At 37.2% G+C, this 27,125-nt stretch overlaps 1 protein-coding gene across 4 annotated transcripts in view; it reads left to right on the top strand.

The window, feature by feature from the left end:
* Nucleotides 1–8,390: 8,390 nt before the first annotated feature.
* Nucleotides 8,391–27,125, top strand: part of YTHDF3 (YTH N6-methyladenosine RNA binding protein F3) — a 37,449-nt gene continuing 18,714 nt past the window's right edge. The window contains exons 1-5 of one of the 4 annotated variants that reach the window (XM_024572012.4): nucleotides 8,391–8,687; nucleotides 9,158–9,182; nucleotides 12,344–12,488; nucleotides 14,738–14,823; nucleotides 23,842–25,440. In XM_024572012.4, coding sequence (XP_024427780.1) covers nucleotides 12,431–12,488; nucleotides 14,738–14,823; nucleotides 23,842–25,440 — 1,743 coding nt within the window. In that variant the 5' untranslated portion in view covers nucleotides 8,391–8,687; nucleotides 9,158–9,182; nucleotides 12,344–12,430. The remainder of the gene's footprint in view (nucleotides 8,688–9,157; nucleotides 9,183–12,343; nucleotides 12,489–14,737; nucleotides 14,824–23,841; nucleotides 25,441–27,125) is intronic. The other 3 variants (XM_071222252.1, XM_053929516.2, XM_024572014.3) reach the window with 3 other exon arrangements.

Genomic DNA, 27,125 nt, shown 5'->3' with positions numbered 1-27,125 from the left:
GGACAAAGTTGAATAAAATATAGTTTCTGTCCTAAATTAGGAGCTTAAAATCTAGTTCTGAGGATGCGACAAAAGTAACATCATATATTTGCACATATGCAGTACTTTTCAGTTTACGAAGTATTGTCCCATGTTGCAAATTTGCCGCCCTGCCTCGTTTCCCCGCTACCAGAATACGGAGGCCATTAGCAAACTACAAAGTGCTATGCAGGTTCCAAAGGAAGAAGTTTCTTGTAGTTGGGAGGTAGGGGTGGGACAGGAAGTGAAGACTTCATGGAGAAGGAAGCATTTCAGTTGAGCTTTGAAAAGTGGACATATTTCAATAGACAATGTTTGGTAGCATTTGTTATAATAAACAATGTGTGCATAGACATGAAGTCAAGAGAATGTTCGAGACATTTAGGGAAAACATCAGGAGCACGACTGAGTCGCAAGAGAGCAGAAGAAAATAAAGCTGGAAATAAAGTCTTAGGAATATATGCTTAATTTATCCAGATTTTGGACTAACAAATTAAATATACTGCACTTTAATTTGAGGCTTAATCTGAGTTTATCTACTTCAAAAGAATTCCTCACTTATTTCAAGCTGACCCTCCAAGGCTACCATTAAATTCGTTTGGCTTTCTATGTCCCCCTCCACGAATTGGATCAGGACTGCCCTGCTCCTAATCGGTCACTAATCAATTCATATACATTCCTCCTTTCCTCCCATTCTCTCCCACACAGAAGTGGTCTCTAGGATGGTGAAATCTTGACTGTTCTTATATTTACTTCCTTGTTCATGGTTTCTGATTTTCTGGAATGTGAAGAAAGTGTTTTAATAAAACAAACCTACGTGTGTAATAAAATCTTTATTGATACCTTAGCTTAAATCCTCCAAGATTGTTTTACATAAAGGTTATGTTATTTTCTTCTTCAATCTAATATCATGCACACTCTTTTTCAATTTACCAATTATTGGGCATTTAGGTTATACCAAATTTTTGAAATGATGAAAAGTGCAGAGCAGTTAAAATTAAATGAAAATAAATGAGTATAAAACCAGTACAATCCTGTTCAGCGGGGTGGGGTGGGCATCAATTCTTTTATAGATGCATAAAACATTACCAACCCACCCACATGACCAAAATGACAGCTTGTTTTCTACCAAACTACTTTTAGTCATGTTATTTTCAGCCCAATAGTCATATTATACCATGTGCTGAGTACTATGCTAGGCAACAGTTGACATAAAAATGAAATACCTGATCCTTATCCTTAGAGAGCTTAAGCGTAAAGACTACTAAAGGACGTAGGCAACATAAAGGATGCCCAGGTTGCTATGGGAACACAGAGAAAGGTATCTGCCCCTGTCTGTGAGGAGCCAGGAAGGTATCCTGGAGGACAGCAATTTAAGTGAGCCCTGGAGGGTGAGTATGAGTTACGCAAAGAAAGGGCTGGGGAGGATGGGAGTGTAAAAGGATTTCCAGGCAGAAGCAATGACCTGTGTGAAGATACAGTCAAGAAGGAGTTTGGTACATTGAGAGAATTCTAAGTGATGTATTGAAGCCAGAAAGTAGCAGCATATGTATTGTATGTGGGGCTTGGAGGGAAGAACATGAGAAGACAGTGTGGTCTACAAAGCGAGTGTGCTCAATATGATAGAGTGTAAAAAATTGTATTTTTTATTTTATTTTATATTTTAAAATTTCTTGTTATGATGTAATTTATATTGGGCCTAACATTAATGAAATGATGCAAATCATAAACTGTAAAAGAATAAAATTGGCTGTACTGGAGGTGATGCCCAGAGCCGCTTTTTGGGTGAAGGGTATGAGTTCAAGGACATTTGGAGACAACTGCTGTAGGTAAAGGAAAACTGAAGGGCTTCCAGGAGGCATGTTTGGCAACAAGATCTAATCTTTGCAGCAGAGTGGAGGATGGTTGACGGGAGAGAGCAAGCAAGCAGGTCAGAGGGCATTGGTCAGAGTGAGAAATGGTAAGAGCTGGAGTAGGATGTAGCCATGGGGATGGAAGAAAGGGATGTTTGGAAGGTAAAATAGAAAGGGCTTGGTGTGAAGCGACAATGTGTGCAATCCAGAGGAAAAATGAATAAAAATAAGGATGGAAGCAGAAAGAAGATCAATGCCTTGTGAAGCAAGAGCAGGTGGACAAAATCAAAAGTCAAATACAGAATAAATTAATTCAGCAATAGTGCAGGATGCGTGTCCCTGTGTAAGCCACTGTTTAGAATATTGGTTTAATGCAAGAACGTATTTTCAGTTCCAGTTGTCCAGTGCACGCATACATAACACAGCAAATATGTAGTTGGACACTGCCAACCCAGAAATAAAGCAAATTATCATAATATTCTGATCAAAGAACATTTGCAATGTAATGAACTCCAAAAAAGTGGGTTTTTAAAAAAATATATGCTTGACTAACAAAAGTGATTGAAAGTGCTGAATTCATTTATACTTGTAAACATCATGAAATGCTGGAGAGACAGTAACATAGTTTTAAGAGTACTTTAGTTTATACTTTGTAGAGTCTAAAATGTTAAGTGAACTCCCATCTGGACACAATAGAAAGCTACGCGCAGGTAATGTCTAGAATTAGGCATAAAGTGTAGGAGTGAAAATATTTTTACTCTAAAACTATCCGTCATTGAAAGTTAATTGGAAAATTGTGATAGAATGTTATTTTAAATAGACTTCACCACGCCCTTCCCTCTGTTTTAAACCTAAATATGCTACATTATCTTATTTTCCAGCCAATTTAGCAACCAAAATAATATTTTTTAAAAGCCTAAAAACTTATTCAAGCCCTAGGCACTGATATTCTTTTTTTTTTTTTATTGCTGTTCAATTACAGTTGTCTGCATTTTCTCCCCACCCCTCCACCCCACCCCAGTCAAACCCACCTCCCTCCCCCGCCTCCACTGATATTCTTGTCCTCCGTGCTCCAATTGTATTGGATTTCACTGTCGATTCTGAAACACACTCTTCCCCCTTTCCCTCTTCTACTCTTCTCCTAATTACAGTTCGCTGTTGTGTATTCCTTCTTATTTTTCATAAATTTCTCAAGGAGGCATTTCAACTTAAACATAATTTTCTCAAGGAGAAATTTATAGTACCAGTATACATATCGCTTAAATGTTTTGCTATATGATCCCGTGTACTTCCCTTTTGCTAACATTTATCTGACTTACAATTATTTCTTAGCGCCCATCATCTCAATGGACAGTACACGTTGTGTGGCCGAGTACATTGTCTGGTCCTTGATTGACACTCAATACGTTTTCATTGGATTACACTGAACTTTTCAGGCCAAACCCATAAATCAGGTATATTAGGCTAGAATCTCCATCTACAAACTCATATGTAAGAAACATAATTTAACTTGCAAAATTCAACTTTATTTCAAGACATCATTTTACCAGGATGGAAACAATTTTGTCTCGGTTAATTGAGTATCTTCTCCTTTCTCTCTAGTATTTCCATAAAGCCAAGATGTTGAGATGAAACTCATTTATCCTCCGTGTTGTGTCCTCTTAGTCACTTTATACAGCATATTTGTAAAGCACCTAATAGTTTCAGAAAGTATTCTTTTGATGTGATTTTTCATTTAACCTTCAAAACAAGTATCTTTTTATCTATTTAAAAAATTCAGAGATTGGAATTAAGAGTGTCAAATACTTGTTCAAGACATGCCTTCTGAAGAGGCAGACTTGGGACACAAACCCAGATTTTCCTGGTAAAATTCTGGAGCTTTGGTCACACATCTTGGTACATCATAATACTTGATGATGAAAATGTAATACCTGCTAATTTTTACTGAATATTTATGATTTGTCAAGGAGAGTGCCAAGCACTGCACGTAATTATCCCTCCCTTAATCTTTCCAAGAACTCTAAGAGACTAGTACAACACAGAAGCCCAGAGATGGTGAAGAGCGAGCCCAAGCTCACACAGCTAGTAAATGCTAAAGCCAGGAAGCACACTCCAGTGGTCCTACTCTGGAGCCTGCCGTCCTATTAAACATGGCCTTTCATGTTTTGTTTCTTGAATCTTTGGACTGTTTGAACTGAGCCAGACCTTTGGTCTGGGCCAATCCAAAATTGTCTAACACTTATTTTGTGAAGTAAGCAGGAAAGCAGACATCCTGACCACAAGGACTGATGACTGTGAACTCTATCTGAAGACAGAATCAGTAACCAATCCCGTATTGCTCAAGAGTAACTCAGTTTGTCAGCACCAGTGAGAATTCGTTCTTCCTGTGTAATTACTTCTTTCTTTTTCTCATAAAAGCTGACACCTTTACCAGGTATTAGGTCACTGTTCAGGTTTCTGCCTAAATTTGTGCTTTCCAAATTGTAATTTTTTGATCCCAAGTAAACCCTTACTGCCTCTCATTTGGGCTTTTTAATTTTAGGTTAACAATCTCCATATCCTTAGTTTAATCACAACTGCAAAGACCCTTATGCCCTGTAAGGCAGGTAACGCATTCACAAGTTCTGAAGATTAGGATGTGGGTATCAGGGCCAGGCCACTATATAGCCAATCATAATTTTTCATTTCCTTAGGATAAGTGCCCAAGAGTGTAACTGCCATTGGTAGAAGCCCATTTAAGTTGGTTGAAAGTTGTCCAACTATTTTCCACCATGGCTGTACTAGTTTAGAATCCCACTGGCAATGTATCAGTGATGCAGTTTCTCTTCAACCTCATCAGCACTTGGTGCTGTCACTTTACTTTAGCTATTCTAACAGGTGTGTAGGGATATCTTGTTGTGGCGTTAATTTCCATTTCTCTAATCACTAAAAATGTCCAACATCTTTTCATGTGTTTATTTGCCACGTGCGTATCTTGGTGAAATATCTGTCGATGTCTTGTCAGCTTTACTTTTAATGCAAACAACCAGTTCTTCAGGAATACTTTCATTCAGGTCAATAAGAGAATTTTTGGGTTCTTTGGGTAGATTTTTGAACTGCATCTTTGAGGAAACTTAAGTACAGTTGTTCTAAAACATTAGTGTGCGTCGTTGGTCTTGATAAAACAGCAACATTTTCAATTTTGTGACGCTGGGTTGGAGCCCTAGGGAATTCACATTTCTAACAAACTCCCAGGCAGCCCTGATGCTCTCCTCCCGGGACCACACTTTGATCTACATTATTTTAGGGAAACCTTAAGAGGTACTTGATGTTTTCTGCTGCATTTTCCCTATCTTTGTAAATTTCCCCAAACATAAGAATGAATGAAATGTGTTCCAAAGTGGGGTGCTGGAAAAAAAAAGAATGGGGGCATGTCAAAAGGATCTCCAGTTAGCCAAAGCCTGGACCAATTTGAGCAATAAATAACAACAGTATTGGATTATATAACCCAGAGAATAATACAAATATGGGAGAAATGACAAATCTTCCTTGCAAATGAATTCCAAAAAACACATGTAGCTGCTCCAGGGAGTGTAGTTTTAATTCTCGTTGATTGTGGGCTCGATTTAATGACTCCCCTCCTAAGACTAGCTTATGTAGTGGAAAATAGTAACTTCACCATGGAGAAACCTGGTAGACACCACCTTAACCAAATGCCCCCAATATGAGGCAGTGAGAAAGGTACCTTACCTGTGCCTTTCCAAAATCTATAACCCCAATCGAAGTCATGAGAGAGCATCACTCTGTAATCTCTCACTACCCACTGTGCCAGTCTTTGTCAGTGCTAAACTTTGATTTCCAGTTGAGTACATGACAACCTAGAACGTACCAGGATATATTTCCAGGCTTCCTTCAACTAAGTATTTTCTTGAGACTGTTTTCTAGTTAGTAGGTGGTAGGCAGAAGCAGGAAATGCAATTTCTATAAAATGTCCTTAAAGGGAAGCAATATTTTTTTTCATTTCTCTTTTTGAAGGTAGGAATATGATTATGATGGCTGGAAGTAGGGAAGTGTCACCTTGTACTGGGAGAAGTGAGGATGGTAGAGCAAGAGGCTAGAAGCCACCTTATCCTGTGACAGCAGCACAAGCCCTAAACTGACGAGACTTTTTTTGCATGAGAGCAAAACAGACCTCCATCTTAAGTTCCTATTATTTTGGGGTCGATGTGACCTGCAGCTGAACCTAATTTGAAGTGACACAAGGAGTCTCAAAGAAGTTCAGAGTCAGTTGTGGAGGGTGTAACTTCTTTGGATAAAGGCACCAAGATGGCTGACAGGTAAACGGGGGCTGAAATTCAGCTTGCCCTGTCCTTTCCAAGCTTTGAACAGTGCTGTGCTCACCAGGGGAGGCTGGCATATCACAGTGGCCCTGTGAAGGAGTGAAATTTTGATCAGCATTATCCAAAATACCACTTGCATACTTCTGGAGGCAGTGGAGATGATTTTAGGTAGTTCCCAGACGTACTTTGAAAAAGTATTTAATGTTGTATCAAATGGCTTTATATCTCATGGCAATTAGCACTGTATTGTACCAGTTTAGACATCAATGCTACGAAGAACAATAAATAAGGAGTTTGAGGAGGGACAGGAATGAAAGCAAACAGAAAGTTATCAGAGTACCACGACATTAGGCAGCACTACATGGTATAGAATACAAGCTCTAGAGCCAGACTGCCTGAGTTCAAATCCTCAGTGACTAGCTGTGTTATTTTGGGCATGTTCCTTAACTTCCCTATCAGTTTTTTTAAATAGCACTTAACACACAAAGGTGCTATGAGGACTTAAGTGATTACTACAGTGCCTAACATATAATGAACAAGTGAGCGAATGCAACCTATTATCACCTTTCTGGAAATTATTTAGCAAAGGAACCAGAAACTAGCCCTGTCTAGCCACTGCTGGTTGAAAACTTACTCTGTGCCCGATAGTATACATACATGATCTTATTTTAGTCATGAGAAAACTAAGGCTTAGAAAATTTCAGGGCTTTTCCCAAGGTTTTACAACTAATTCCAGCCAAGCCAGAATTCAAACTTAGATTGGTTGGGTTCCAAAGCCCTACTTTTTAACTTAGATAATTAAGGATCAAAGACAAGGCCTGAAAAGTTTCACAAGCTTCCTTTCCCAGTCTCCCCACTCATAACATGTAGTAGCAAATTCTGTCAAGTGAAAAAGGTCTGTATGGGAGTGGAGGAGGGTAGGCTGGGGAGATTAAGAAACAACAACTGGAAGGGTGGGGGAATCTTGGGAAATGGAAAGAGAGCTCAGCCTGAACTGAAAGTTAGTGAGTCCCTGGGACATGTAGCAAAATGGGAATGCATGGGAAGCTGACCAGATCTGAGGAATGCCTCTTGGTGATAGATATGAAATAGCTGACTCTTAAGTTAAGTTCCAGTTGTATTATTCAGAGCTTCTAAAATCTTGTTGCATTGTACACCACAAAATGAATCCTACAATTCAACAATTTTATAATCGCCCGTTTGATGAATTTGGAAGAATTTGGTCATTTAAATGATTACTTTATAAAGAATCCACATCATGCCCGTTAGGCAAGGAATCTTTGCCCTTATTACAAATGTTGCTTCAACAAATTTCAAACTGTTGCCTACCAGCTCTTTGCTTTTACCAATTTCCAGGAAAGTAACTTTACCAGTTACTTTAAGCGTCTGTCCTTTTAGGTCTGAAAACAACGTCCTCCAACTACACTTATTTTTATCAAATTAACTTTATTCATTCATCAACATCAACATCTCCGGCGGGGAACACAAGTCCACGAATTGGGTGGCAAAGTCTGCTCCACAGGTTACAGCTGAATTGTGAAATATTCCGGTCGTGTTGCTGGGACTTGGAGAGAACAAACACTTGCCAGCTCACCTCCTACTTGCTTTTAGATGTCACAGCCCAGAGCTCCAACCCAGTAACTTTCGCTGCACGCAGCCGCTGCTGTGGACGTCTCAGCAAGTCTATCCCGAGGGCGAGGGTGGCTGAAATACCAAGCCGCACACGTGGCTTTAGATAGTCTCGGGAGGCTCCAGTGGAGGCCCAGCCACCGCAGCTCGCCCATCCTCGGCGGGCGCGGCTACGGCGTGCCCACCGGCCAACGTCCACCCCGCCGCCCGGTGGGCGCCGCCGGCCCGGCTCTACTACAATTCCCGGCAGCCGCGCCTCCCTCCCAGGCCCACTTCCTGCCTAGAAGGTCGCGCAGCCGGCTGCAGCCCCGATTCCCGCAGCCGCCGCCCCGAACGAGGTCTGCAGCCCGGGCGCCGGACGGAAGGAGGGTCGCCGAGCAACCCTGGCCGTGAGCGCTCGCACCCGCACAGCGTTCCCCCGTCGGCGCACGCGCCCGGGGGTGGGCCGCGCGGCTCCCGTCTCCGGTGACGTGGCGTGCGGGGGCGGAGCCCCTACCGGTGGCGGGAGGGTGGGGGAGGAAGAGCGAGGTGAGCGCGGACGTCAGAGTGGAGAGCGGAAGGTCAGGGAGGCTCGGAGCGGAAGTGAGACTAGGGAGTCTGTCCGCCATTGTGGACCCGAGAAGCGGAGAGGGAGCGGGGAAGACGACCGTGCAGGCGGAAGAGACGGGCCCCCTCCACCGGCTCCCGAGCGCGAGGCCCTCTGTCTGGCTTCCCAGCGAGCGGCGGCAGCGGCGGCGGCTGGAACGGTCAAGGCGGCCGAGGGCGGCTTCCAACTGCTGTGAGTGCACGGGGAGAGGCCCAGGCGGCAGCGGCGGCGGCGGCAGCTCTCGGGTTGCGGTGAAGAATGTCAGCCACTAGCGTGGATCAGGTGAGGGAGCCGAGGCTTCAGGCTCGGCGAAGGCCCGAGCCCCGGAGCTCCACCCTCGCGTGGGGCTTCGGCTCCTCCCCGTCGCCGCCGCTGCCGGCCCCATAACGGTGCCCCCGGCGCAAGTTGCGGTCCTGCCGCCCGGCCCGGGCTTGCGCCCTGGCCCAGTCTGCGGTGGAGGCGGGTGGCCGCGGGGGTGGGGGGCGGACTGCTCTTCGGGCCTTAGGACGCAACCTGAGGGCGGCAGACGCGGGGCTCAACCCGGGCGAGCTCGGGAGACGGACCCCGAGTGGCGGTAGGAGGTTTAAAGGTTGGGGGCGGTTGGGAAATCGGTGGCTGTGGAGGATATGGTGGCTTTTACTCCTACGCGGATTGTTTAAAATAACTTGTCTCTGATAACGCCTTTGATTAACACATTTTCCCTGTTTTCTTTTTTTCCTTCTCATTACGACACCTTTCGTCTTGCCACACAGAGACCTAAAGGGCAAGGAAATAAGGGTGAGTTTGGATAATTTTATCTAATTCACCAATGTTGGTTTCATGTTATTTGTTGAACTGTGAGGGCCTTTGTGTTTGTTTTTGCTCCTTTTTTATTTTTATTTTTTTTGAAATGTAGGGTTGGAGAAACATTCATCGTGGCTGAGGCAGCCAAATGCTATCCCAAGCTTAGGTAGTTCCAAGGTTGATGCCACTTTCGTAGAAGGAACACTGGTGCAAGAAACGGTTTTCCACTTCGCTGTATTTCAGTTCAGGAACTATTACTATGAATGCAGTGACACTTCTTTAATTTTGCAACTTATATGTATTATGTAACTTCTGCCACAAGAAATCTTTATGTATGTATGTACATAAGTAGATGTTCTGTCTGACATGTCTGGGTTACACTGGAACATGCAATCTCATAGTACCCATGTCACACTAGTGTGAATTGTACTGTGAATCACTGATGGCATTGAAGTCATTTACGTTAGAGATCAAGACTGACCGGGCATGTCATCTTGTTGTGTAGTTAGGATTGCACGGTGAGGCTTAATTTGGTATTTTGGAAAGGACTAATTTCCTGCCAGGACTATATGATTAACTATTCCGTTAAAAGAAGAGAGAGAGAGAGAGAAGTTCTACCGAAGGTACAGCATTTTAAAAAATAAGTTTATTTTGTATTTACTAATCAGGAGTAATGTAGTCAGCTGACTGAAACATGGCATCGATCATGTGACATGAGCGAGCAGAGAACAGTAACTGCTTTCTTGGGGCAGTGCCAATTAAAATTACAGCGAATTACGTATTTGTAACAGTTTGTAAATAGGGCTTGAAATTAGATGAAATAGAATTATGCTTCCTGTTTTTTAATTCAGTAGCAAAATGTTATTTCTTCAGGTTTTTTTTCTTCAGGTTTTTATATACTGTAGCAAATTCGAAAGGAATAGGTACTGTATACACAGCTTAGTTAATTTTCTTCGAATTTTACAATTTATTTGAGAACTTGCGTGTACCAGATATATGGCACTGTTTAACATTATTGCTTTGTTTTGATTAAAGATGTATTTTCTTGGAGTATGTACACACAAATTTTAAATTCTAGAATTTAATTTTTAGAGCTAATTTTTTGATTTTAGAATCATTTTCTATGTTGTGACCATAATCCTCTGAAGTTGGCATTGTTGATTTATTTTAACTGAGCTTTTATAAACTAACTTGTAAATTTAAAAAGAATGATCTCTTACATTTTTGCTAGTCTGTTAGGAAGTATACAGACTTTGAGATATGTGAAATTTGTGCTTGTTATTGCCTAGCATAAATTATTTTATCCTAGATCTGTGGGGAGGTGGCACTTTGCAAGGCTATTTGAAATGCTAAGTGTTTTGTGTTACCTGCTTTAAGGTAAGTACGCAAGTTCTGTGAAGTACTTGTTTGAGAAAACAAAATAAGAGCATCTATTTAGTAAGCTATTAATGTAATCTTGATATATGACATAGTCTTTGATATTATAAGTTATATATAAATAATACTGTGTATTGGCCATAAATACTTCTTTTTTGGTCATTAAATTTGTTTTATCAGTATCACTTTTTTGTTTGTTAGATGTATTTAGATACATATACAAAGTATGTATTTGGATGGTTCTTCATTACAGCGATTTTCCTTCCTCCCTTATTGTTCAGTTCATAATCTCATTCACGGGTAGAATGATGGAGTGGGATTCCTAGGTGATCTGTATTCTAATACTGCTTGTGGCCACTGACTTGCCAAGTGAGCTTGAACACAGTGCATCTTTCGATCAGAATTTCCCCTCTATCTGTAAAATAAAGCAATAATTCTGGTTGTAAATCCTGTTCTGTGTTACGAGGATTGTTGTGATTACAATAGTCCACTGCTCTAGGAGGCACTGTATTTTCTGGTTTCTTACCACCTTCCTTACCTCATCTATTTTTAGGATGCCAGAAGACTATTGCCTAAGATGTGGTGCTAGGGAAAAACTCTACTGCCCTGAAAGTACTGGTGGTCATTTAAGATGCTTTAAAATAATGGATACTGCAAGTGCACAGATGTACCTACACATTACTTACATTTGTATGCCTCCACAGGGAGAATTACAAGGACAAGGCGACACCTCCAGTGAACTGATACCAATAGCTATGTGTGTGTTTGAGAAAACTACTCTGCCTTAGCTGACTTGGTTTTCAAGCTAGTGAAATTGTTTTACAGTTAACTCTGTTTACTTTTGTGAAGCAAAAAGCAAAGTTACTTTTCTTCAACTACGGCCTCAATATTCTAAGAACATGAGTATTAAACTTGAATTCAGAACTTATCAAACTTATGAAAAATATATGTCCCCGAGGAGTTGTCAGAGTTTTGAAAGCAGTATTCTTTTCAGTTAATGTAATTTCAGAGATTTCTTCCCCGAATTATCATTAGTTGATAGCATTGGTTTTACACCTGGCTTTAGTGTCTTTGATTTTCTGCATTAATAACATAGTGCACTAAAGGAACTAAAATTTAAAGGGACTTCTATAGCAGTGGTTTTGGAGGGCAAAATGCTTTTGTAATATAACTAGTCCTAGATTTACTTGTTTGTAAGTTTGAATTCTTTTAAATTCATCTGTTGTCTCTGTGTTAACTGTTAGAATTATTTTTATTATTTTTGGCCAAGGTAGTACTGAAGGGTAGTAGAAATTTAAGAGTAATTATTCACCTATTGGTCCATGATTTAAAAATGACTTTATATCACTTTTCTTTATTAATGAGAATTTTTGCTTGCAGGAATCAGTGTATTGTTCCTTTTCCTGCAGGCACCACAGAGAGAAGTGTCAGATCTTATACTCCAGGTAGCCTTAGGCTTCCTTGCTTGTTTCCTTCTGTCCCTTAAGTTTATAAATAGATAAATGTGTGGAAGGAATTTATCTTTTTGCTCCTCTCTCCTCTCCCAACATTGGTACAACTGCAGTTTCAAAGAATTAGGTTAAATTTGGCTCTCTTCTAGTGTTTCAGAAAAGTAGTTGAAAATGCCTTGTGTTTTGGCAATATTCTTTTGTAACTTCTCCCCTCTGGAAATGATTGCAAAGCACCTAACTGTCATTTTAGGCTTTATTTTATTATTAATCCTCAAAACATTCCTATAAGGAGATAGAGGGTATATGGTATTGTCACTGTTTTTGTAGGTGGGAAAACATGATGCACAGATCTGTTGACTTTCCTAACTTGATGTAGTCAGACCAGAGCAAAGAATCATCTGGCTCCTAAGGCCCATGTTCTATCTTGATTTGACTCTGCTTCATAGAGCAGAGGAAACAGGCGAAGAATCATGTAAGTCATCTGTTCTTTTTTCCCTGAAGAACTTGTACAGACTATGGAACGGGCTTGGATTTCATTGCTGTTTAATGGCTCTCAGTCTCCAAGACATTAGATTGGCGTTAAGTAATGTTCAAAAACTAAAGTCTTTTTTTAAGACAGTTGAATTTCTTAAATGTATGCTTCTGAAACTCAAGAGCTAGCTTCTTATTCAGATTTTAATTGAATGCAAATTACCTGTCAGTATGCATAAAATACTTTTAATTAAACATTTCCTTAGATTGACATACTCCTTGAATAATTTTTTTTAGGATTTCTTAGACAATTAATGCATCACTTATAAATGACTGTAGACTGTTAACTTAGTGTGTGTGAATGTTTTGTTCTTAGTCTCAGCGACTCTTATAAGAAGAGAAAGGGTAGAACAGGAAATAAGAATAGCAGCGTAATATGTATTTAAATGAACTTTAAGTAGGCACTTTTTACTATGCTAGCAATATAGATTACATTTGTGAGAATCTAACAAATATGAGAAATAGAGAGTTGTAATTTTGAAATGGGTAGCTGTTTCAAATATGTACTAGAGTAATAATCCAAAACTGTAGTGAAGAATTACATTTCAAGAGGTAATAGACTATGCATAACTATCTTTTCATAAAGGTGTGCTAAACCCAGTGGTAAAGGAGAACAGGTATGTTAGAATCTCTTGGTCTGACGTGATTAGCCCACCAGATAACTTAAAGTGCCCACCTCTTTTATTTTAATTTCTAGTGGCTATTAACATATTTAAGGTCTAGGGAGTACATTTAGCTCAACCTTGGCTATGATGCAGTCTTTATCATACAGAGTTAAACCACTTCAGATCAAGTTGACCATGTTTCTCTTGTAGTCTTTAAGGTTTACTTTGAAGCCTTCACAATCTCATCATTTCTTTGAGTGATTATGCTGTTTAGTGGGATGCAAAGAACTAAGGCATATTGCCTATTTTTGCTCCCATGTCAGTGCCAACTCAGTATTACATAGTAGGTGATCTAAACTCATTAGGGAAATAAAAATGATATGCTATTATAAAGGAACACAACTTAAATCCATTGCCCCCAGCCTTAATTTACAGTATTTCATGACACTTTTTAAGTAATAAATCCCAGATATTGAGGGGGTTTTTTGTTGTTGTTTCTGAGATTATTCACCAGAAAGGTTCAACTTCCTATATTTCAGTCTATTTACATAGTGCTAGCACGTCAAATTTTAGCCTGGTAAAACTTGTGGGTCCTAAAGTAACTTTTAGTCCTATTTAGATCTTGTAATATTTTATGTAATAATATTCAAGATTATTGCATATTCTCAGTGAATACTTTGATCAGGTGACATAGATAGGTACTATTAATATCCTCCTTGAACAGAGATGTAGAGTTACAGAGGCTAAGTCACTAGAGATGGCTCACCCAGCTTCTCAGTGTTGGACTTGGGATTCAAACCCAAGACCACCTTACCTCAAGTCTCCTCAGAGCACCCTGAGACAGTGTCAAGAGAATAATAACTGTAGAGCATTTATGGAAATTATCTCTGAACAAATTTGGCGTTATAAAGTATCCTGATTGGTTTTCTTGTGTGTTGCAAAAGTAATGGTTATCTTTAGTGTCTGAATTTTATTTGTACTTTCATGTGAAAGTCTTCGTAATTTTTTGGTTTAGAATAAAGGCCCTTTTTATTTAGATTTTTTCCATAATTATATTTATTCATTGTGATACTGCTTCTAGTTAATTTTAGTCACTTTAACTGGAGACATTTAAGATACTTATTGTAACTTTAGTTACAAAAAAAGTTATTTTATTCTTTACCTTTATTGGACTAAGTCATAGATTTAACAAAGAGAACACACAGAAATCTGTCTACAACACTATTTGAAGTAGTATTTTAGATTCAAATATAGCATTAGCGAATCCTTTGAACATTTTAATTTAACTGCTTATTATACAGGTTTGAAATTGGGATATTTCCCTTATGTTTTTGATAATGGGAAATGTATGTATAATTTGTATTTCTCTAATCTTGGGCTTATCTATACAGGATTTGTAAGTTTTGGGTGGCACATAAATATTTGTATCCAAAATTAAGTTAATCTTTAAGAGAGTTTTTAAGTGAAAAGACTAAAGAGCTCAGGGATAACTGTGACTTGGTTTGAAGAATACTGAAAATGTTAGATTGTTCTCTGATTCTCATAATGATAATTACACCACATCTAATACAAACGTATTTTTTAGTTTCAGTACAAAACGGTTCCATTCATCAAAAAGATGCTGTAAATGATGATGATTTTGAGCCATACTTAAGCAGCCAGACAAATCAGGTAAGTTTGATAGTTCCATAATTAGGAAATTTAGCTTATATTAGTATTACTTGATTTTTCAAATAGATATTTTAATCTAATGAGACTAACCATAACATGAATAAATCTAGTGTACCTGCATAATAGTGAATAGCAGATGCAGGTGTGTGGCACAGGAGAGTTCTTAAAAATTATAAACAGCCGAAACTAAATTATGAAATGTAAAGATTTGAAGATGAACATTATTTGTATACATTGTAGTTAGTTTTTTGAATGTTGAAAGAATTTAATCTTTTTATGTCACTCTCATATCTTCATAGCCAAAGCAAATTACAAGGTTTTATTAGCTAGAAATTTGTGGAAGAGGACTACTTTGTGCCTGAAATTTTTTGTTCAGTGTAGTTTTTTTTATAAGGCATTCCAATTTGAATTTCACTGATAAAGTTTCAATATAACCCAGAAATGTAGAGAGTAGATAGATTGGTAGGGAGATAGATAAAATAAAGACTTTATAAACACCTGCTTATATATTGTAGCCATGGAGAATTTCATCAAATAATTGGTGGGTTTTGAGGTTCTTGTGTGTTTGGATTTTTTATAAGTCTTGTGAATTTGTATACAGGAGTATTAAGATTTAGACATAAAAAGTGGTGTTCTTTGGTCTCCATATCATTTCTGTCTGCATCCATTTGTTAATAAAAATGTTGCTACTTGAAATAAATTTTAAAAATGAAGTTTTATTATTAACTAGTTTCTTTAGGGAGAACATTCTGGAATAAAGCTGCTTTTGTTACTTTGCTTAAAAAATATTTTAAAAAATGTATCTTGAAATCTTAACCTGTTTTTTTTTTAAACTATATATAAAAGTACAAGGAACCAAATGTTACCACACAGCTTCACAGTCTTAGAGCAAATATGAAGAAAAAGTAGTTTCCATTTGTGGGATGTAGAATTATTTTTAGGATGATGGAGAGCCATGGTTAAGTTGAGCCTGATTAATCTCTTGGTAATTTCTGTGAACTCCCCCTTCTATCTGTTGATCTACATTCCTAGAATTTGTTGTGAGGGAATAAACACATGAGAAAGAAGAAAAATGGATGATAAAATCTGAGAAAGTCTGGCTACTCTTAAGAATGAAAAGTTCATTTCACATTTATATAATCTACTTTATGATCTCAGTAAATTTACTTTCCACCTAGAGATTGTGAACGAATGTGTCATTGGAAAATAGGGGAAGATCATTTGTTGTGCAGTGTGTGTACAAGTTTTAAAAGAAACACTGTATTCTATTTGGGTCGGTTAATATCCCTTTTGGCAGTATTTTCTAACTTTTTTGAGAAATTCTGATATTATGAGGTATAGTAGATATTCTCCGCACAAGGTCTTTATGATCAGATAGTTTTAGAAGTTTTTTGGTCTAAATAATTAAAATGGTTTTTTTTGTTACTTGATTTCATACTTCATTAAAATGTAAATGAATTTCTAAGACAAGGATATAGTATGCAGATCTTTTGTCTTAATTGCTCAAACTCTGTTTTCAGGGGATTTTAGTGGATTGTAGATGTTTGAAAATTGTTATGTAGGAATCTTAGTTTTACTTAGTAACAGATACTTTATAATTCATTTGTCACAGGGGCATAGAAGATTGGTTATTTGGCATTCCCCAGCGGTGTTTCAGGTCTGCCTAGGGGGACTGGGGGAGGGTACCCTTGATCCCACGCTTGTGGCAACCAGAGCTGTGCTCTGCTTCTTACCTGGTTTTTTTTTTTTTTTTTTTTTTTTAATTGGGAATTTTGCAGAAGAATTTCACTTGTGAAATTTTTTTCCTAAGTGTTGGGAAGTTATTTTTTAAGAATAGAAGTGCATTTCCCTTAATGAACCTGATTTTTAAATTGTATCATAAAAACCTTATGTTGGCAGAAACATCTATAAAAGACTTGTTTTAATGTGTTATTTAAGTGGAAGGCCTTATGCTTTATATTAATCAAGTCATTATTTTAATTCATGATATTTGAATCAATATATTCATGCTCTAAAGGGAGGTTTTAAAATTTGATACCAGTGAGGCTGTGTTTTACTTCTCTCTTCTTGTGAGTACTAACCAACAGGTTTTCAGCATTTACCTTTCTGTACTACTAAAAATAATCAGGTGTACTCAGGGTACATAATTACTTTTTAAAGAGCACTACAATTATAAAAACATTGAAAACTGGATCTTTTGGAGACAATGGAAAATTATCTGAAATCTGTAAGTTGTGTAAGACTAAGTTACCTATAATCACTTAGCTGAAATAGAACACTGTATAAAAATTGACCTTTTTAAGCAGATTAATGAAACTGGATTTATTGGTGAAATATATCAAGTAATTGCAGATCTAAAGTTCTGCAAAGTAGTTCTGGGTCTTTGTGCTGACCTAGTTGAAGTAATTGTTTAAAATTTTAAAATTTCCCTTAAATACATAATGTGACTTTACAATTAAATGCCATCATCTGATTTTAATATAAATAAGAGAAATGAATCCTTCGCCTGAAAAGGTATTTAATGTTTTTGGTTAATTGAAATTGCTCTGTATACTTACTCACATCAAACCCAGGGACACTTTAAACCAGGTTATTGACCTTCTGTGGCAGCATATTTCTTGTATTTCCTACTGTTCACTTCCTTAGGAAACAGTTTTTGTAGTAACTTACAAGTGAATGTCTGTCCTTCAGGTCTGAAAATTAGTTCTCTGTTATGTAGATATATAACAGGGAGAGTCAAATTGGATGTTTCTGTTTGACAAGGAAGGTAGGGTTTTTGAAACTCAGGCCTTAACCAGTAGTTGGAAAGACAAGACCACTGAAGCTTTATAAAATGTGTGTTTTTGTTGCTTCTGTTAATTCTATCTGGGGTTTAATGTGTAATTCTTTAATGATTTTTAAAATTTTGTGCTTAAAATTAATTTATTTTGCTTAATTATGAAGTAGACATGCATATTTACATTTATGCAAAATATTTGCTGTGTAAACCTTTTTTTGTCTATTCTCTTAAAAGATCACTATATATATATTTAAAGATTTTATTTATTTACTTTTAGAGAGAGGGGAACGGAGGGAGAGAGAAAGGGAGAGAAACATCAGTGTGTGGTTGCCTCTCCCATACCCCAACCTGTGACCTGGCCTGCAACCCAGGCATATGCCCTGACTGGAGATCAAATGCACGACCCTTTGGTTTGCAGGCCCAGCACTCAATCCACTGACACACACCAACCAGGGCCAAAGATCACTACATTTAAGTAAAAATAAAGGTCAGCAATACAAAAAAACCAAAATAATTCTCTGTAATTCCTCAGAATAACTAGGCAATTAAGATGATCAGAAAATTCAGGTTTAATTGGTTACTATTAAAGGTGCCATAGAAATTTGAAGAATAAATTGGAAAAATGAAGTTTGCATTTGTCTGCTTATGTATATGGGGAAATAAATTCCTAGCCATGTTTATCAGGGAAGAGGTGTAAACAACTAAGAAAGTAATATATTTTGAATTTTGTTATTTTCTGTCCCTGCCTTTAGTTGAGGTTTTCATTATCTCTGCCTGTTGAAATGATTTCATAATAGGTAATTCTACATTCAGGAGTCTTCTCAAAGTTAAAATTTGGCTGTACAGTTGTTACATTAAAGACTTTATTTACCTCAGCTTCACAACACATCACTTCCTGCCTCAACTTTGGTTACCTTTCTCTGTCTAACTTATTCAAGGAAATAGGGATTATTATTATTTTCTGAAAATAATAATATAAGTATTTTATGATCTCAGTATGTATGATTTACACACACAGACACATTCAGATGTCTGTTAACCTCTGAAGTTTTTAGTGATTTCCCCAGTTACTTGCACTGTTCTCTTTGTGCTAGAGTGTTTGTTTTGTTTTGTTTGTACTTCCATTACAGTACTTACCAAATTGTAGGGTACATGTATCTTCCCTGCTAGACCTGTGAAGTCCTCTAGTCAGAGACTGTGTTTTTCATGGTCTCTGATGAGGGCACTTTAATCTGACACGTAGGAGACATTCATTAAGTACTTATTGAATGAATAGATGAGTTTATCTTCCAGAATTAGGGAATGAAGAATTATGGTTGATGGATGAAATAATCATGTTAAGTGAGTGTGATATATAATACATTGTTCTTAGGACATTCTTATGAAAAGGTGTGAAGAAATCATGCTTTTTAAAAAAGTACAATAATATTTTAAAATATTAGAGGAATATACAGATAAGCATTAAAAGTAGACTAAACTTCACTTTCTGTTCATTCAGAAGTGAGGTCTGGAGCCTGAAGTACCTAATTCTTAAGGGAAAGTAGTTTTGTTTTTCTCTTTGCAGAAGTGCTGTTATTGCTGGATAATGCCTCAGCCTTTTTATTGAACTTCTGAAACATTGTACAATGTTATTTCATGGAAGTTTGGATATTTATGAAGGAAAAATGGGTATTAAGTTACCTTAATTGAAAGATTCAGTTTAATTGATTTGTATTAAAATGCCCTGTGCCCTATGAACAGTGATCATAAACTTTTTATTATTATTCAAGTTTTCTTTGAGGTAATAGAAAAACAATTGACCTACCAGCTAAGGCATAACAATTATAAATGATTTCAAAATTTTAAGGAAGAACTTTTAACCTTCCATATTTTAGTTTCCAGATAAAAAAAATTAAGGTAAATGCTTAACTCTGTATTTCCATGTAGCACTTTGCAATTTTTTAAAATCTTTACAGTGAATTAGAGCATCAGGTATTATCCCCAATTTACTGACGAAGTAACAGGGTTAGAGAAATTAAATGATCTGAGAAGTTCATGGACATAGAAAGTGAGAGTACAGAATTGAGCTCAGTCCTTGCCTCCGACTACATCACATCATTGATGACTATACTTCTAAGGTCTGGACAAGCTTTGAAATTATACAAATGTATGTTATGATCGTTACATTTTAAAGAGGCAGCTTAAGTTGTATTAATACATGTAACTTGTCAATTGAATACTTTTTGGGTCCTAGGCAGTGTATCTTTATTTTCTTTTAATAGAGGAGAAAACAATTCAGAGTTGTAACTTGGCTACAGATGGTAAGTGCCTGGGCTAAGATGAGAATTTAAATGCCTCACGGTTTCACTGCAGCCTTTTATTAATGGCCTCTTCAGCTGTGTTTTTAAGTTTATGCTGTAGGCAAAGGGTTTGTGCATATTGGTGAAGGGTTTTCACCAGTGTGTGTGTTATATCTATTGATTATTATATCACTATTTATATGTATATATTATTTTCCCTTCCAATTAGTTTTTCGAATGTGAGGGAAATAAAAAGTTTACATTACTTTGTTTAAAGGTTGTAACTCCTTGAAGAATATAGTAAGATTTCACTATTACCACTTTCCAAATTATGAAATGAACTATTTAAAGTGATTACTTTGCATAGACTGAAAATGATTATGTCTCATTAACCAGGTTTTAAGTAAAAGGTGAAAGTAAGTTTTGAGTTATTTTCCATTATTAGTAGGTGGAAATTTTGTTTTCTCCACTACCAAGGTGCATTTCTCTTAATTGATATTCCACTTAGTTAGCAATTAAAAATTTAGGAAAACATAAAAATATTTCCAATTATACTCAAAGCTCTACTAATTCGAAATGTGTTGATCATATCTTTTTTTTTTTAACTTTAAAGAGTTCCCTAACATTTTGTTTTTACTAGAATCCAAACTGAAGTCTTGCCTTTTGAAAGGAGATTGCTTAAGTTGCTTTTATAGAGCTAAGGAAACAAAACATCTCATTAGCGAAAACTCCTGAGAGAATTGGGGAATAAATGGTTAGCATTGGATAAACTGGGGAAAGTCCATTTATCCAGTGTACGCAGAGGACTCTAGGAGGTAGTACTGTGGCCAGCTGTGTCCTCCCACCCGAGCAGTAGCAGTAACACTTCTCTTGTCAGCCTGAGCTGTCTATTTGATAGGCAGGTGTGACTAGTGGAGCACATTTTAAAGTAATTTAAACATACTCTTGACAAAATTGCTAATTTGCAGGGGAGTAGTAAAAATCATGATTTTTAAAAATAATTGAAAAGATAACTCATCAAAGCCTTCACACCCAAAAGGGTTTGGGCCTATTTCAGCCCCAGAGGAAACAGAATTGGCAAAAACTTGTTCCCCATTAATCTAATAGTAGAGGTTGGGAACTTTTTTGTTTTTAGGAATTGGTACAGGTGATCGAACCAGTTAAAACAAAGTTGATAAACTGTGGCCCAGGAACCAAATCCAGTCCATGCCATTTTCTTTGAGAAAACCCTTGAGTTAGCAGCCTTTTTAAAAAGGTTATTAAAAAAAGAAAAAAGAAAAAAAGAATGGGCAGCAACCAAGGGACTATTTGGCTTGCAAGCTTAAAATACAGCAGTAGGCAAAAGTAGGTTTACAGTTGTGAATATGTGAAATAAAGAATTAATGAGACTGTTGTAATAATCATAACCCACATGTCTTTTTTTCCATACAAACAACTTGAAGCCTACTTTTGCCACCCCTGTATTTTGTTCTTTGGTCTTTTGTTGGCTGACCCCTAAATTACACAATGGGTATAGATAAATTAGGAACTTGATATGTAACTATTGTGCAGAATTCAGCATTTGTAATGGTGAAATAAGAATAAGTTATGAGTATAGTTTTGCATATACTTCATTATGAACAATGATAAAACTTTCTACCTTGTCTGCTTTTCCACTCCTACAGCTAGATAAGCACTTACTGAGTCTAGATTTCATTGCCAACATTCTAAGTTAAAACTTTGAAACTGATTACCTCCATACTTAGCCCAGCTTTCCTATGCTTCCCTCCTGTGGAATTTATTTACTTTCCTGTGTTACGTGTCTTTAGCTGTAGGTTTTCTTTTTGAATGAGTGCCTCTTACCAGTGTTTTTCACAACGTAGGCATTCAATAAGTGTTAGGTTAAAGTGAATGAATGAATGAATGCTTTAGTAACTTTAAAAAAAATTAAAAAAGTGTTTTAATCTATTTATATATATTCACGTATACTGGCTGAACTTCTGTTAAATTTCATTAAGCTTTTCAGAGTTATACTGACTTCAAACACTATGAGTACTTCTATTTTAGCAAATAATTAGTGATTGGATTATACTTGTGTGTGTGACTGTCATCTTCATGGCTAGTAAAGTTTACTCAGTTTCTTTAAAAATATTTTTTTTTTTGTTGGAAACCATTGTTGGTTATTTTGAACTTCTCTCAAGCTCTTCTCGTATTTGCCTTTAAATATAACAGTCAATATTTAAACACTGTTCATCTCTGTAATGATGGCACTACTGTGGTTGATTCAAAGATGCTCATTTCCTTTATATTAATATATTTTCAAATATAGTTAGTAATTATCCATTATCCATTATAGTTCAAGAATATGTTCAACTAAATTAATAAATAGTAACACATGTATTTTCAGTTTTGAATGCAGTAAAATGTACTTAATATCAAGTGTATTTAAAGTCTTATTTTTATTTAAATAGTGCGAAGTGAGAGTTTAAGCCCAGGCTTTACTGGAAATACTCTGTAATACTGTGTCATAATTATTAATTTAAATGCAGCCTTTGTTTGATTCTCTTGTTATTTTTATTTTAGTTATGTCAAAATCATTTTAAAAGACAAAATATGAGCTTTCTCAGTCAATGTAGTTGTAACAGTTGCAACGTGTGTTACAAGAAACTTAATAGTAACAATAAAGCATCTCAGTTTTTAATGATTGGCCTATAAAAAATAATTTAAAATAAATTCCAGGTAGTTTGACTGATGTTTGGCACATGTTTGTCCTAATGTACTTTCTTGAGTGGGAAAGCAGTATTAGAATAGTCCCAAGAGAGTAATGGCAAAAAAAAGTGGATTACATAGTTTGCTCTGGAGAATTTACAATATTGATAGAAATTAAGTGAATAATCACCTTCAAAATTTCACCCTTGCAAAGGGAATACTAGTCCTAACTGGATATTAGCTTAATGTTTTCACCCTGCTTAGTCTACAAATTCTACAGCTCTGTTTGAGGCTTTAAAAATCATACCTATGTCAAGCAGTAAAAAATCTATCAGACCTGTTTTTGATACAAGAAATGCATTTTTCAAAGAAATCTTTAAAATATTTTATTTTTCATGTTGGGTAGTAACAATTTGAGTTTTTAAAATGCAATTTGGTGCCTTGGTTTCTGCCAAATGCCTAAATGAATGATTAGCTAATATTCAAAACAAAAGTTGATATAATTGCAGTAATTCTGGGAAAAATACAGGAACTTGTTTTTATATGAAAATTCTGATCAGAAAGGTGATGAGTTTATTGTGTAAAATTTGGAAAACCTAGTACAAAGAAGAGGCACTTACTGTCTTTAGAAACCATTAAGAAACCATAGTAAGGATTTGGTTTTGTTTCTTTTTCAAAACGAGTAAAGCAAAACACAAACAGGTTTGAATCATGCTGTAGTTATAACCTTGAATCTTTTTTTTCTTAGAGTGTATTTCTCTTTTTTTTTCTTAATGAAGATAGAAAATTTAATTGCTGAAGTAGATTCCATAATATAGACAGACTATAATTTCTCTCCTAATGGCATGGTTTCCAGGTTTGTTTAATTCTTGCTTATAAATTTTTGGATACATCAATTGCTTAAAATAAAGCTGCCTGTAAGTGATCATTTCATGTCTGCAAAATATATAAATCAACTTTGTAGAATTGTACAGTATTTTTAAATTGTACAGGACCAGTCCCTTTAAACAAAAATAATCAACTCACCACTACCCCCTGCTCTGAAATAAAAATCCTGTGATTTTATACAAAATACTTTAAAATAAAGAGTCATCAGCCAATTTTTTGTTGTTGTTGATAAACTTAGATGTGAAATTTTAATTTAGCTATCTGGAACAGGTGGATTTGTTTTTCACTTACTTAAAACTATTTGATTTTAATCTTTCACATGTCTTTTTTCCCCCTACCCTTCGGAGGAAATTTCGCTCTTGATTATGATCTTTTGTTTTCCAGAGTAACAGCTATCCACCAATGTCAGATCCATACATGCCTAGTTACTATGCTCCATCCATTGGATTTCCATATTCTCTTGGGGAAGCAGCATGGTCCACGGCGGGAGACCAACCTATGCCATATCTGACAACCTATGGACAAATGAGTAATGGAGAACATCATTATATACCAGATGGTGTGTTTAGTCAACCTGGGGCATTAGGAAATACCCCTCCATTTCTTGGTCAGCATGGATTTAACTTTTTTCCTGGTAATGCTGATTTCTCTACATGGGGGACAAGTGGATCTCAGGGACAATCAACGCAAAGTTCTGCTTATAGTAGCAGTTACGGCTATCCACCTAGTTCTCTTGGGAGAGCTATTACTGATGGACAGGCTGGATTTGGCAATGATACTTTGAGTAAGGTGCCCGGCATTAGCAGTATTGAGCAAGGCATGACTGGACTGAAAATTGGTGGTGACCTGACAGCTGCAGTGACAAAAACTGTAGGTACAGCCTTGAGCAGCAGTGGTATGACTAGCATTGCAACCAATAGTGTGCCCCCAGTTAGCAGTGCAGCACCTAAACCAACCTCCTGGGCCGCCATTGCCAGAAAGCCTGCCAAACCTCAACCGAAACTTAAACCCAAGGGCAATGTGGGAATTGGGGGTTCTGCTGTGCCACCACCTCCTATAAAACACAACATGAATATTGGAACTTGGGATGAAAAGGGGTCTGTGGTAAAGGCTCCACCAACCCAACCAGTTCTGCCTCCTCAAACTATAATCCAGCAGCCTCAGCCATTAATTCAACCACCACCATTGGTGCAAAGCCAACTGCCTCAACAGCAGCCTCAGCCACCACAACCACAGCAGCAACAAGGACCTCAGCCACAGGCCCAGCCTCACCAAGTGCAGCCCCAACAGCAGCAGCTGCAGAACCGCTGGGTAGCTCCTCGGAATAGGGGAGCTGGCTTCAACCAGAACAATGGAGTGGGCGGTGAAAACTTTGGTTTAGGTGTTGTTCCTGTCAGCGCTTCACCTTCTAGTGTGGAAGTGCATCCAGTGCTGGAAAAGCTAAAGGCCATAAACAACTATAATCCCAAAGACTTTGACTGGAACCTGAAGAATGGACGTGTGTTTATAATTAAAAGCTATTCTGAGGATGACATTCACCGTTCCATTAAGTACTCTATCTGGTGTAGTACTGAGCATGGTAATAAGCGTTTGGATGCAGCTTACCGTTCCCTGAACGGGAAAGGCCCACTCTATTTACTCTTCAGTGTGAATGGCAGTGGACATTTTTGTGGAGTGGCTGAAATGAAGTCTGTTGTGGACTATAATGCATATGCTGGTGTCTGGTCTCAGGATAAGTGGAAGGGCAAATTTGAAGTTAAGTGGATCTTTGTCAAAGATGTTCCCAATAACCAATTACGGCATATTCGCTTAGAAAATAATGACAACAAACCAGTTACCAATTCAAGGGACACTCAAGAGGTACCCCTAGAAAAAGCTAAGCAAGTGCTTAAAATAATTGCTACTTTCAAGCATACCACCTCAATCTTTGATGACTTTGCACATTATGAAAAGCGTCAAGAAGAGGAGGAAGCCATGCGTAGGGTAAGAGTACAGTAATTTTTGTGTGTAGGGTCTTTTTATTGGGGTGTTGTGCATGGATGGGTATTCTTTAATCTTTAATGCCTTTTAATATTACATTCTGAGTTTAAGAACTTTACTCTGAGGTGGCTTACGAAACAACTTTATAAACATCCTTGAAAGCCTGCGATGCCATATTTGAAACATTTCCTCTTTCCTTCCCAAGGGTAACCCTTACTCTGAATTTGCTTCCTGCCTATTCTTCATACTCCTCAGGTGATAAAGATCATTGAGTCCTGTTCATCAAAACTCAGTGAATTCTGCATTTGTAATTAAGCAGGCATAAGAACTGGCAAGAGATTCCAATCTCAAACATTAATTTTATGGCAAAATGTGTCTGGAGTTAGAAACAGCTTTTAAATAAATGTTTGATTATTACTTATTTTGTATTTATGAGAAATAAAATATTTTTCCCTAAAACTCCTGAGGCATTTTTATAATTGTGTAGTTAGAGCAGTTGTACAAAATATAGTAAAGGTTTGACTTTAGGAAGGCAGCCAAGAGTTGGAAAGACATAGGCTTTAGATGTAGACTGTAGGATTTGATTTCTGACACTATTAATTTACCTCTGTGAGACTTGAAGGGGAATTTCCCAAGAAATTACTTACTCACTGTTCATGCTTGCATCTTGTTAGCCAGATTTCATCATAAAGCACACAACAAGTCAGGCTGGGGGATGCTATTTGTTTCAAACTACAACAGAAAATTGGGGTGGGGGAGAGGGTGCTTTTTTTAGGAGAAAAGGAGAGAAAGGACGGAGTAGGCTACTAGTAGATTTTTCTGTGGATGATAACATTTAAAGTTATTTTCAAATGAATCAGGTATAAAGTTAATAGAAGCTTCTCCAATAAATTACGACAGTTGCTATGGAAAGCTTGTACGGAGAAATTAAAGTAAAACGGGAACTTAAGTAGATTTCTATGTGTGTATGAACATAAGCAAGCATCTTGCAGCTTCTTGATCTTTGCAGAAAAGGGAACTATTTCAGTTAATGGTGAATAATGTTGAAATATAATGGTCCTGGAGCAGTAATTCCCAAATTTTAGGGCACATAAAATATCAACCAGGGTGCTTCTTGAAAATGCAGATTCTTGAGGCCCACTTCAGGAGAATTTGATGTATTTGGTAAGGGATTGGTAGAGTACAGTTTTAGTCAAGCACCTTGGTGATTTTGCTGCTGGTGACTCCTGAACTGAATTGTTAGATGTTAGAAACTTTGCTTTGGAATTAAACAAGTGACTATTTAAAATTCAAGGCCCTGTTCAACCTTTTGTACCTGCCATTACAAATAGTGGATCAGGAAAAACAATTTGGGATATGAAAGGTGGGTTACAGATAAAGATTTTGTTTCAGGATACACTTATTTTAAAATGCCTTTGAGAAATATAGACAGATCTCTTTGATTAGGCAGTTAGATGTGGGAGTCACAGATTGGGAGCTTCTTATTCAACAGATGAGTCAGTGGAAGTGGGATGAGATTACACATGGAGAAAGATGCAAGGCAGGGAAATATTTATCAACTTTCCTTTCTCACTGCCCAGGAGAGGTCATCCTTTTATGTCTTTACACATTTCTTCTCCACCCAATGTAAAAATTTAATCCTGTCTTATTTTTTTATTATATAATTGTTTTAGGAATTATGACCATTA

The sequence above is a fragment of the Desmodus rotundus genome, chromosome 8, assembly GCF_022682495.2.
Source record: "Desmodus rotundus isolate HL8 chromosome 8, HLdesRot8A.1, whole genome shotgun sequence".
NCBI lineage: Eukaryota > Metazoa > Chordata > Mammalia > Chiroptera > Phyllostomidae > Desmodus > Desmodus rotundus.
This window is presented reverse-complemented; position numbering and strand designations above follow the sequence as displayed.